At 46.3% G+C, this 13,116-nt stretch overlaps 1 protein-coding gene across 3 annotated transcripts in view; it reads right to left on the bottom strand.

Moving 5' to 3' along the window:
- Positions 1 to 13,116, bottom strand: part of PITPNC1 (phosphatidylinositol transfer protein cytoplasmic 1) — a 312,387-nt gene that overhangs the window by 154,654 nt on the left and 144,617 nt on the right. For 2 of the 3 annotated variants that reach the window (XM_023211996.3, XM_023211998.2), the window contains exon 2: positions 2,068 to 2,216. In XM_023211996.3, the coding sequence (XP_023067764.1) occupies positions 2,068 to 2,216 (149 nt within the window). Of the gene's footprint in view, positions 1 to 2,067; positions 2,217 to 3,284; positions 3,306 to 13,116 lie in introns of those variants that run through there. The other variant, XM_023211999.1, reaches the window with a different exon arrangement.

Genomic DNA, 13,116 nt, shown 5'->3' with positions numbered 1-13,116 from the left:
ATTTCTTCTTTTTTCTTTTTCTTTTTTTTTTTGAGATAAGGTCTCACTGTGTCGCCCAAGCTGGAGTACAGCGGCATGATCTTGGCTCACTGCAGCCCTTAACCTCCCAGGCTCAAGTGATCCTCCCACCTCAGCCTTCCAAGTAGTATAGATGCACACCACCAAGCGCAGCTAATTTTTGCATTTGTAGTAGAGATGGGGTTTTGCCATGTTACCCAGGCTGGTTTCAAACACCTGCCCTAAAGTGATCTACCCAACTTCAGCCTCCCAAAGTGCTGGGATTACAGGCGTGAGCCACCACGCTTGGCCAATAATATATTTCATTTCAATGTATTCATATTATTTCATAATATATTTCATATTTCTAACCACAAATATTTTGAGCCAGAAAAGAACTGAAAGGAAGAAATAGGCTAGAGAGGAGTATAGGATGGGGAGAAGATCAGACAAACCCTAATAATCCATTATGCCATTCATGGTAAGAAAATAGCAAGAAAGGCTGGATGCTGTGGTTCACACCTGTAATCCCAGCACTTTGGGAGGCTGAGGCAGGAAGATCACTTGAGGTCAGTTGTTCAAGATCAGCCTGACCAACACGGTGGAAGCCCGTCTCTACTAAAAATACAAAAATTAGCTGGGATTGGTGGTAGGTACCTGTAATCCCAGCTACTTGGGAGGCTGAGGCAGGAGTATCACTTGAACCCAGGAGGCAGAGGTTGCAGTGAGCAGAGATCATGCCACTGCACTCCAGCCTGGGTGATAGAGTGAGACTCTGTCCAAAAAAAAAAAAAAAAAAGAAAAGAAAGAAAAGAAAAGAAAATAGCAAGAGATTAAACAATATATTTTGCAAAGCAGAAATGGCACATTTGATTAGTGCTGTTTTGTCATCCTTGATGTGTTTCCCTTCCAAAACGAGAGTGACAACCTCTACCTTGGGAAGGATGGGTCCACTTGAGAAGTGGAAGCCATCTTAACCACTTTGGTCACAGGTGACTGCTTTGTCATTCCCTTTTCGGACACCCAAGTGGTCATCAGTAGTAAATGAAGATATTACTGAGACCCAAAAGTGCTTTGCCACCTCTAACACTTACTTGTCTACAGCATATAGGCAGTGCCGTCTCTTTCCTACAGCTAACACTGAACCAAGGGATGAAACAAAGTCCTTTAATTCTCTTTTTTTCCAAGACAGGGTCTCACTCTGTTGGCCAAGCTGGAGAGCAGTGGCATGATCATGGCTCACTGCAGCCTCCACCTTCCAGGCTCTTGAATTCTTAAGATCACATTTCATTGTAACATGTCATCAAAAGGGTGAGAAAGATGAGCCGAAAGCTCCTCCTAATGGAAATGGGTTGAGGGCTATTTTGCAGAATGCAAGGTGGGGAGGGGGGAGATTCGTTTCATTTATTTTATGTAGTAATATTTTTTACAGTGAGGGCCTTGCTCAGTCACCCCAGGCTGGAGTGCAGTACTGTGAGTGTAGCTCACTGCAGCCTCAAACTCCTGGCCTCAAGCCATCCTCCCACCTTGGCCTCCCAAAAACATTGGGATTACTGGCATGAGCCACCTCGCTCGAGCAGATTCTGTTTTCTTTTCTTTTCTTTTTGGTTCTTTTTTTTTTTTTTTGAGACAGTCTCGCTCTGTCGCCCAGGTCGGAGTGCAGTGGCCTGATCTCAGCTCACCGCAAGCTCTGCCTCCCGGCTTCACGCCATTCTCCTGCCTCAGCCTCCCAAGTAGCTGGGACTACAGGCGCCCACCACCATGCCCGGATAATTTTCTGTATTTTTAGTAGAGATGGGGTTTCCCCATGTTAGCCAGGATGGTCTCCATCTCCTGACCTTGTGATCCACCCGCCTCGACCTCCCAAAGTGCTGGGATTACAGGCGTGAGGCACCGCGCCTGGCCGGGCAGATTCTCTTTTCAAAAGCAATGAGATTGGTGGTCGTAGACTGTGGATGTAGTTACTTTCCAAGTGACCTTTTCATCCCAGACACCCACAGCCTCCACTGTCACACCAGGGGGTCAGGTGGGAGGGGACTCCTGGGCAGAACGCAGGCTGCCATGACTCACCTGTTGAGATACACCCGTTTCTCGGTGAACTGCCCGTTGCCATGGTGAGGGTCCTCAAAAGGCTCATTCTGGACGACCTCCACCCCTTCTCCCCGGTCACTCTGTTCATGGCTGTGTTTGCTGATCATGTACAGCTGTCCAATTTTGTACTACAAAACAGAGTCAGAGACAGAAAGATCAGCCCCACAGCGTGCCCCTGACATCCCCCTCCAACCACAGCTTGGCGAGCCACTAATAACATCAGCACCTTCTGCTGAGAAGAGAAAGCAGCCACATGGGCCTCATGTTACTTTTCCTTGGGAGCTAGGGAGAGAACCAGTTGTGAGTAGAACGTCGAGACGGACTGTTCCCGTGAATATTTTCCAACACCTTGGCAAATGCTCGGCGGGGTGGCTGGCAGTCTGTAAGCTTTGGCAGCCGACCAAACCTTGGGAAGGGGGACACTGGAGTCTCCCTTTGCATTCTACAGGGTTAAATGGAGCTAGAGTCCTGCTTGGCTTGGCCCAAGACAGCCAAGGGTGTGTGATTTCTGCCCTTGCTTTCTGCCTAATTAGCGGCATTGCTGAATATGGAGCATTAGATATCATCTATTTCTTCTATCCTCCCTCTCTCAAAATGCTCAATTCTCCCGGAAGCCTCTGTCCCCTAGAACAGCGGTTCTCAAAGGTGGCTGGATATTAGAATCATCTGGAAGCTTTGCAAAGCTCCAGAGGCCCAGGCCCCACCATGAGTGGAGCCAAGGTTCAGAATCTGAGCCCCCGAAGGCCACTCCTTGCCGAGGACCACCTACAGTACCTTTAGCTCCTTTTCAGCCAATTCCATGAAAAGTGTGGAGCCTTCCAGTCCAAGGCCCCAAAAGTCATCTGTCTTACCCTAAAATGCTCATGTGGAGCAGCATACTATATGAACATTTTCTGTCCTTTTTTCCTGTATGAGCTATTCTATCTGCCTTCCTGCCTCTCTGAAAACCCTAGGGCCAGCAGGAATTTCTTCCCCCAGTGGACTTTCAAAGTGGCAAAATGAATTTGATGGAAAAGAGAGAGCGGGGGTGGGGAGAGAGGAAGGAGGAAACTAAACAACTTTTGCATGCGGCACAACCCTGCTCAGAGTCAGGACGCAGGATAGAGACAGACAATGGGTCATGACCACCGACGCCTCTGGGATGGGGGAGTGGGGCCTGAGTCTGCAACAAACTAATGAGGACTCGGGGTTATTACCTAAGAATCTGCAGGGATGCGGGTCCTCTGTTTGTCTGTATAAGAGACAGAAATAGATTTTAAATTAAGGGGGCCGATGAAATGTACAAGTCAACAGTGCGGTTAGTTTCACAGCTGAGAAGACACATGTGCCCGAAGGTCTCTCTCTCATTCTCAGGCAGGAGCAGGGACGGGAGTGTGAAGACGCTCTGAAAGGCTCTGGTCTGCAGCCAGCCCTAGGGACTGAGCCCAGTAACCATGACAATGGAAGCAAGCTGCTGTCTGGGTCTTCTCAAAGGCCTGTGTCTCCTATCTGTGCCACGCCCCTCTCCAGAATGGTCACATGAAAATACTCTTAATGTGAACGTTATGTGTGCACGGGTCTGTGTGTGTGCACCTGTGCTTGCAGGAAGTGGGGAGTGCTGGGGATAAGACCAGGAAAAGGAAAAATAAAATTTAAAGATGAAATCATCTTTTCTTGTTTGAGATAGGGTCTCACTCTGTCACATGGGCTGGAGTGCTGTGGTGTGATCTCAGATCATTGCAACCTCCACCTCCCAGGCTCAAGCAATCCTCCCACTTCAGCCTCTCGAGCAGCTGGGACTACAGGTGCGTGCCACCATGCCCAGCTAATTTTTGTATTTTTTGTAGAGACGGGGACTCGCCATGTTGCCTAGGCTGGTCTTGAACTCCTGGGCTCAAGCAATTTTTGCCCGTTTCAGCCTCCCAAAGTGCTGGGATTACAGGCGTGAGCCACTGCACCCAGCCTGAAATCAATTTTTGAAATTAATTTTAGGATCAGAAGCTTGACCTCTCTTCCCTTAGTCCAGTACTGCTTTGACTTTCGCTCATAAAGGCTAACACTTTTTCAAGGAGGAAGACAGTAAGAAAAAGTTTACAGATTGCAGATTTGTGAGCTATACCTGTGAGATCAACATGCCACCTTATACAGGCGGGCACACACTACCCAGGGGGTGGAGATTTCACTGACAGTTGCTTTGTACTTGGGGCTCAAAAAATAAATGCTTACATGCAATGGGATACTATTCAGCCACAGAACGGAACAAAGTACTGAAACTGCTTAATGTTATTAAAGGCTGAATCATGTCCCCCCCAAAATACATACTGTGAAGTCCTGACTCCTAGTAACCCAGAATTTGGAGATAGGGTCTTTACAGAGGTAATCATGTTAAAATGAGGTCATTAGGGTGGGCTCTTATCCAAAATGCCTGGTGTCCTTATAATAAAGGGAAATTTGGACATGGACCCAGGCAGGCATAGAGGAAGATGATGTGGAGAGAAAAACAGCCATCTATAAAGCCAAGGGTTGACGTCCAAACCAGATCCTTCCCTCACAGCCTCCAGAAGGAACCAAGCTTGCTGACACCTTGATTTCATTCAACTTCTAGCCTCCAGAATTGTGAGACAGAAAATTTCTTTTTGTTTGTTTGTTTGTTTTGAGACAGGGTATCACTCTGTCGCCCAGACTGGAATGCAGTGGTGCGATCTTGGCTCACCGCAACCTCCGCTTACAAGGCTCAGTGATTCTCCTGCCTCAGCCTCCCAAGCAGCTGGGACTACAGGCATGTGCCACCACCACCCGACTGATTTTTATAGTTTTAGTAGAGACAGGGTTTCACCATGTTGGCCAGGCTGGTCTTGAACTCTTGACCTCAAATGATCCACCCACCTCGGCCTCCCGAAGTGCTGGGATCACAGGCATGAGCCCCCACTCCTGGCCCCAAATTTCTGTTGTCAAAGCCACCCAGTGTGTGGCACTTTGTTACAGCAGCCCTAGTACACTCACGCAACAGGTACAGGGATTCCTTCTGGGGCGATGAAGGTGTTTTTGGATAGAGGTGGTTTTGCACAACATTGTGAGCGCACCAGATGCCACCGATGGTTCCCTTTAACCTGGCTGATTTTATGTTATGTGAATTTCACCTCAATTTAAACAAAAGCACTGTTTCTGCTTCAGAAGCAGATACCCCTAAACCAAAGTACTGCCCAGGACCTCGGTAAGGGGCTTGGCAGACGAGTTATTTCCACCACTGGACCATCTTCAGGCGCTCCAACCCACTCACGTATGAAAAACATATGGGATCAAGGTCAGTGCATGACATAGAAAAGCCATTAGCCAGAGACGCCAGTCAGCCCTGGCTGGCTCAGCTCGAGCGCTTCCTGCTCGGTGGAGATGGGAATGGCTGAGGCAGCTGATTCACCAGCAGCCGATGGAGGGCCGGGTGGCCGGCCTCATTGATCATTCCAGAAGCTGCTGAATGAGCCGGCGCAGGGCAGACACTGGCATTAGCTCACTGAGATGGCGTCAGTCTGGGGGTGACCTGCAGACGCTGGGGGTGGTGGGATGCTCGAGCCCAGACACCGAGGGGGTCAAGGACTCTGCAGCCGTCACTTCTTCCCCTCCTAAGGAAATCAGGCCCACTTTGCTGGTCGTGGCCATGGGAACTGGACCATTCCAGGAGCAGTGGTTTTGTTGTTGTTTTTAAATCTCATATTGACTCGCAGACACAAGCAGCACTTCCTCATTTAGGGGAGGGAGAAGAGACAGAAAGTCCTTAAACCACCTGTTTCAAAATCTCCAGAGACACTCCTAAAACTGCTGAATCTCAGGTTGTTCCAGACCTTCTCCATTCAGACTCCGGGGAGAAGACAGTGGGAATCTTTCTGAAATGCAGGTAAATGCTGAGAACCGCTGCAGCAGAAGGTGGCGAAGGCAGCCATCAGCACTTGCTCAGCAATACACGTTCTGTCTTTAGGACGCCTGTTGCTTTTTTCCTCCTTTATACTCATTTCTTACAAAGCTCCATCCCTAACTTGGTGAAAATACCATATCCCTGACCACCAGCTCCAAACAAGCTTGTATGTTGCATAAAGGCCACAACATCCAAAGACATAGAAAGATTCTAAAGCCTTGAAAGCCTGAGAATTGATCATAGAATTGATGATGATGATGATGATGATGATGATGATGATGACGACGACGATATAGCATCACTTTATTCATTGCCCATTAGTGCAAGGTACTGATTAAGTGCTTTATATTTCTTTTGCCTTTCTTTTAAAAGAAACAGGGTCTGGCTGGGCGCCGCGACTCATGCCTGTAATTCCAGCACTCTGGGAGGCCAAGGCAGGCGGATCACCTGAGGTCAGGAGTTCAAGACCAGCCTGGTCAACATGGCAAAACCCCGTCTCTACTAAAAATACAAAAATTAGCCAGGTGTGGTGGCACACGCCTGTAATCCCAGTTAATCAGGAGGCAGAGGCAGAAGAATCACTCGAACCCAGGAGGTGGAGGCTGCAGTGAGCGGAGATCACGCCACTGCGCTCCAGCCTGGGCGACAGAGGGAGACTTTGTCTTAAAAACAACAACAACAACAAAAAACAAAAACAAAACCAAACACACACACACACAAACTAAGTAAATAAAATAAATAAAAAATTAAAAAAATTAAAAGCAGCAGGGTCTTACCCTGTCACCCAGGCTAGAGTTCAGTGGCTCACCTCAGCCTCGACTTCCTGGGCTCAAGCGATCCTCCTGTCTCAGCCCCTCGAGTGGCTGGGACTACAGAAGTGTGCCACCACACCAATTGATTTTTATTTTTTAACTTTTGTACAGACATGGTCTCATTATGTTAGTCTCCAACTCCTGGCTTTAAGCAATTTTCCCACTTTGGCCTCCTAAAGTGCTGGGATTACAGGCGTGAGCCACTGCACCCGGCCTATATTCCCTTTTTTTTTTTTTTTTTTTTTTGAGATGGAGTCTTGCTCTGTCTCCCAGGCTGGAGTGCAGTGGCGAGATCTCAGCTCACTGCAACCTCCACTTTCTGGGTTCAAGCATTTCTCTGCTCAGCCACCCCAAATAGCTGAGGTTACAGGCATCCACCACCACACCCAGCTAATTTTTGTATTTTTAGTACAGACGGGGTTTCACCATGTTGGCCAGGCTGGTCTCAAACTCCTGATTTCGTAATCCACCCGCCTCGGCCTCCCAAAGTGCTGGGATTACAGGCATGAGCCACCGCGCACGGCCGTCTATATTCATTTCTAATCTCTCAATGATTTGGCCAAGTGGGTATTGACAGACGAGGAAGGTGAGTCACAGAGAGGCTGAAGACTCTCTCCATGTTACGGAGTTTCTAGATGTCAGAATTGGGATTCTGACCCCCAGAGGCCTGTACTCATTCTAGTCCACACAACTTCAGCCCTTATTTCTTTACCAAGTTAAATGCTTTCAAAATCTAGGCCTCATTATAATTTAAAAAGTGGGGAGGGAGGTGGCAGAAAGCTACTGCCTCTGACCTTTGCTATTGCAGAAGATGAGTAACAAAAATCTGATTGAAAGATCGAAGTTGTTGAGTATGTGCACATGTAAGGAATGGTGGAGCAATTATGCTCTAACTTTGTAAAATCTATTGTTATAATGCCAGAGTTTGGGTAATCATCATTACAGGCAAGCATTACTAGAGACAGTTCCATGCTGCAGACTGAACCTCTGTGAGCTATCGTCACAACAGCGACTCCAAATAATTACCTCCATAGTCAAAAACATCATGGGATCCAGATCTTTCCCCACACACTGCACTGTATACTTGATAGAGCTGCAAAATTTGAGGCAAGGCAGAGTTGCATAATGTGCTGAAGAAGCCCAGCAGTTTCATTAGTTTGAACTTTTGCAAACTCTTATACATATATTTTATTTATTTACTTATTTATTTATTTACTTATTATTTTGAGACAGAGTCACCCAGGTGGAGTGCAGTGGCGCAATCCTGGCTCACTGCAACCTCTGCCTCCCATGTTCAAGCAATTCTCCTGCCTCAGCCTCCCAAAGTGCTGGGATTATGGGCATGAGCCACCGCACCCAGCCAAGTCATTTAATCTTGAACCTTGATTTTTAAAAAAGGCAACCCCAAGCCAAAACTTCTGAGTACAGTAAGGGATTATCAAATGAGTGCTAACAATACCTTCAACATCAACCATGCCTGAAGAAATACTGGATCCAAAGTTTTAGAGTCAGCAGAGCTCTAAGTCACGACTGATTTTCACTTGGCCCTTCCCCAGCTGCGGTGTCTCAGAGTTTCTGCAAAACCAGCCTCCCATAACCCCCTACCCTAAAGCACCAAGTGGGTGCCATCTTCCTGCCAACCCATCTCTATGCCCTCCCTTCCTGTCCTCTTTCTTTCCCTCCATTAGTCCCAATACCATTTCCAAACATCACAAGGTGAACAGCGGGAACCATGGCTTTGCAATGTAGATTCCCAAACTGGGTGGTGTTACTCCCTGCCTGGGGACCTCAAGGCCCCAGGTCAGGAAACAGAATTTATTATTTACTTTGGCCTTTACCATCAAAATGAGCAGATGCCACATCACCTCACAAGCACAGAGAAACACCTGTCCCTCTGATTTAATGTGAAATCACATATTTACCCAGCTGTGAAATGTGTGTGATTCCTGCCTCACACTGGCTATGTGGATAGATGGAAAAGCAGAGAGTGATATCATTTGGCTTTCTTGGGAGTTTCCTGCATTCTTCACATCACCATTAATGCTTTTGTTGAAGCCTTTCTTCCAGCTTTCTCCGCTGTCAATACATGGATCTTAAAGCACAGGGAAGCAATTGCTTCAGGACGCACACGCAGGGACTGCCTGAAGGATAAACTACGCAGGACTCCGGCCCATCATTGCTTCACACCAAGTGGTGTCAAAATTCTAATTACACACAGGAAAGGAGATCCAGTGAGTCCAGATTTTGACAACCTCGTCTCAGAAAGCTAGAGGTGAGAGCTGTCTGTTTTTCTGGTAATCCCACAGCACAGCTAAGGCCCTAGGACAAATGTTCTAGTCTAATGGTTGGCAAAGCATGCAGGCTGGTGCCTGCTTTGTAAATAAAGTTTTATTGGAACACAGCAATGCTCATTCATTCTATGGCTGCTTTCACTTACAATGGCAGAGTTGAATACTTTGAGATACTATGTAATCCCCAAGGCTGAAAATATTTATTCTCTGGCCCTTTACAGAAAAAATTTGCAGACCCTTGTTCTATTCCATGGCTGGGTCCAGTCTGGGCCACCCTCAGCAGTTCATCTAGATCTGCTCTGCCCAGGACCAAAGCTATTTGCTATGTGTGGCTACTGAACCTTTGAAGCATGGCCCATGGAATAGAGGGACCAAATTTTAAATTTTCTTTCATTTTAATTAATTTAAATTTAAGACTTGTGCTTGATTCCATTATTAGAAAACCTTCATATATGTTTGAAACACTTTGGGTATGTGAATCTACTCTTTCAACTGGGAATTTTATGAATTCTAAATAAAGATCAAGTACTGCCAATGAAAATTTAGCATCTGTCTTGGGAGTGCTGTTTAAGTCTAAAATGCACACTAGATTTGGAAGACTTACTACAAAAAAAAAGCAAAATAGTTCATTAATAATTTTTATGTTGATTGAAATATTTTTTATATACTGGGTTAACTAATATATATATTTAAAATTAACTTCACTTGCTTTTTTTTTTCTTTTTCTTTCTTTTTTATTTTTTTAGAGACAGGGTCTCGCTCTGTCATCCAGGCTGGAGTGCAGTGGTATGACCGTAGCTCATTGCAGCCTTGACCCCCAGTGCTCAAGCAATCCTTCCACCTCAGCCTTTTGAGTCCACTGGGACTACAGGCAAGCACCACCACGTCCAGCTAAGTTTTGTATTTTTTCTGTAGAGATGGTATCTTGCATGTTGCTCAGGCTGGCCTCAAACTCCTAGCCTCAAGCCATCCTCCCACCACAGCCTCACCAAGTGTTGGCATTATAGGTGTGAGCTACTGTGAGCCAGCCTATGTGTTTCTTTCTACACACTTTTTAAAATGTGGCCATTAGAAAATTTAGGCCGGGCGCAGTGGCTTACACCTATAATCCCAGCACTTTGGGAGGCTGAGGCAGGGGGATCATGAGGTTAGGGGTTCAAGACCAGCCTGACTAAGATGGTGAAACCCTCATCTCTACTAAAAATACAAAAGTTAGCCAGATGTGGTGGTGGGTGCCTGTAATCCCAGCTACATGGGAGGCTGAGGCAGGAGAATTGCTTAAACCTGGGAGGCAGACTTCACAGTGAGCTGACATCGTGCCACTTCACTCCAGCCTGCGTGACAAAGTGAGACTCTGTCTCAAAAAAAAAGAAAATTTAAAATTACATGTATGCTTTTCATTTGTGGCTCACATTTTCCTAATGGAAATGCCAAGCTACACCCTATCTAGACCAACTTGGATTCAGGGTGGAGCAATGATGCCCCACCAAGGCTTCACCAAGACTCTGGAGGCTGGTCAGACCACAGAGGGAGGTCAAGAGTTTCCATGTGGCCGGCCGTGGTGGCTCACACCTGTAATCCCAGCACTTTGGGAGGCTGAGGGGGGCGGATCACGAGGTCAAGAGATTGAGACCATCCTGGCCAACATGGTGAATCCCCATCTCTACTAAAAATACAAAATTAGCTGGGTGTGGTGGCACGTGCCTGTAGTCCCAGCTACTCGGGAGGCTGAGGCAGGAGAATTGCTTGAACCCAGGAGGCGGAGGTTGCAGTGAGCAGAGATCGCGCCATTGTGCTCCAGCCTGGTGACAAAGTGAGACTCCATCTCAATAAAAAAAAATATAAAAAAAGAGAACGTTTCCATGTATTTCCAAGCTGGTGAGGTGAAGCACTAGTAATTAGGGTTGCATTTGGAGAGGCCCTCCCTTCCTGAGGACTGGCTATTACCTGGGCCTCCAGAGAGGTGATAATTGTTCACAGTGGGCTGTGATGGAAAGCAATGGGGTTTTAAAAATGAAAACGTGAAGCCAGCGTCCTGATTCTACCTTTGACTAGCTTTGTAACCTTAGACGACTTACTTATCGGAGCCACAGTTTATTATCATTAAAACGAAACTAATAGAATACCTCACAAGACATGGTGAGAATCAAGTGAGAAAAAAAAACTTAAAAATTAAAATACTTCGTAAATTGTATAATAAAACTGAAACCAACTGCCCTCGCCACTGCTCCTTCTACTTGGCCACATGTCTGACTGTGACTTGCAGATCTGTTTCATTCATATCCCTGTTATGCTGCGGGTTCCAGAAAGTATAAGAGAATGAAGCAACTGCCATATACTTGTATAATGCCAAAACCAAAGGAAACTTGACCATCTGCTCAAAACTATCTTTTCCTTCTGTAAAAATTTCATTAGATGGCAGTCAGATTGACTACTTCCCATAAGTATTATAAAAAGCTTGAGAATTTCCACTTAGATGAGGCAGCTAGAACTGTCAAGTTCGAAGAGACATAAAGTGGAATGGTAGCTGCCAGGGGCTAGAAAGAGTGGATAATGGAGTGTTTAGGGCACAGTATTTCAGTTTAGGATGATTTTTAAAAAAAGCTTCTGGAGGTAAATGGTGATGACGGTTTTGCAACAATATGAATGTACTGAATGTCAGTGAAATATACACTTAAAATTGGTTATAGTGGGCCAGACATGGTAGTCTATGCCTGTAATCCCAGTGCTTTGGGAGGCTGAGGTGGGAGGATAGCTTGAGCCCAGGAGTTGGTGACCAGCCTGGACAACACAGGGAGACGCTGTCTCTACAAAAAACAAAAAAATAAAAAATCAGCTGGGCATGGTGACACACACCTGTAGTCCCAGCTACTCAGGAGGCTGAGATGGGATGATCGCTTGAGCCCAGGAGTTCCAGGCTGCAATGCAGTGAGCTATGATCATGCCACTGTGCTCCAGCCTGGGCAACAAAGTGAGACCCCACTTAAAAAAAAAAAAAAGATTAAAATGGTAAATTTTATGATATGTGTATTTGATCACAATGAAAAAGGCTCAGAACCTGTCATTTTTCAGTGAGTATGGCTCATGCCTCAAGGTAACCATCTAACAATTAATTTATGATTATGAAAAAAATTATTAAAGTTTATTATGAAATAATTTTTAAAATTATTTCGATTTGATGAACCTTTGGTTTAGAAGCGTCATGAAAGGTATTGAGCCTAGAAGACTAGGAGAAATATAAAAAGACTCCCCGGAGAAACAGTGTTCCCTGAGATTCCCTGATTCCTGCCATGCCAGGGGAGTTCTTTGCTTGCTGTGCCCTGAGCCTAGATGTCTTTGTTTTTTTGGTGGTGGGGAACGGAGTTTCACTCTGTCGCCCAGGCTGCAATGCAGTGGTGTGATCTCGGCTCACTGCAATCTCCACCTCCCGGGTTCAAGCAATTCCCCTGCCTCAGCCTCCTGAGTAGCTGGGATTACAAGCATGTGCCACCACACCCAGCTCATTTTTGTATTTTTAGTGGAGACAGGGTTTCACCATGTTGGTCCGGCTGGTCTTGAACTCCTGACCTCAGTGATGCACCTGCCTCAGCCTCCCAAAGTGCTGGGATCACAGGCATGAATCACCACACCCAGCCCGAGAGGTCTTTAATATATGACCATTGTGGAGGATTCCCATCGGCGATGCTCCCATGGAACAAGGTACTGACTACGTGGGCCATGTTGCAGACAAAGACCCGGCAGAAAGGAAAGAGTAATTAACTGAACCCAAATGTGTTCTGATCCGGTCTCAATGAGAACACATTCCTCAATGAACATGAATGTCACATGAACATCACATTCACCGTCTACCCTCTCCAGTTGCTCCTTATCCCAAAGTTCTGTCCGAGAGTAACTCTACAGCGAGACCAATTCCAATTCCTTTTTCCTTTGGGAAAGCAGCGTGTATTTTTACCTCCAACAGCTGGATCTGATTTGGGTTCTGCCCAAGCTGAGAACATGACTGGCTAAGCCCTCAGTCTTCCAGGCCCTGTGATTC

Source organism: Piliocolobus tephrosceles, chromosome 16 (genome assembly GCF_002776525.5).
Source record: "Piliocolobus tephrosceles isolate RC106 chromosome 16, ASM277652v3, whole genome shotgun sequence".
Taxonomy (NCBI): domain Eukaryota; kingdom Metazoa; phylum Chordata; class Mammalia; order Primates; family Cercopithecidae; genus Piliocolobus; species Piliocolobus tephrosceles.
Note: the sequence above shows the minus strand (reverse complement) of the source record. Positions and strands in the feature narration are given on the sequence as shown.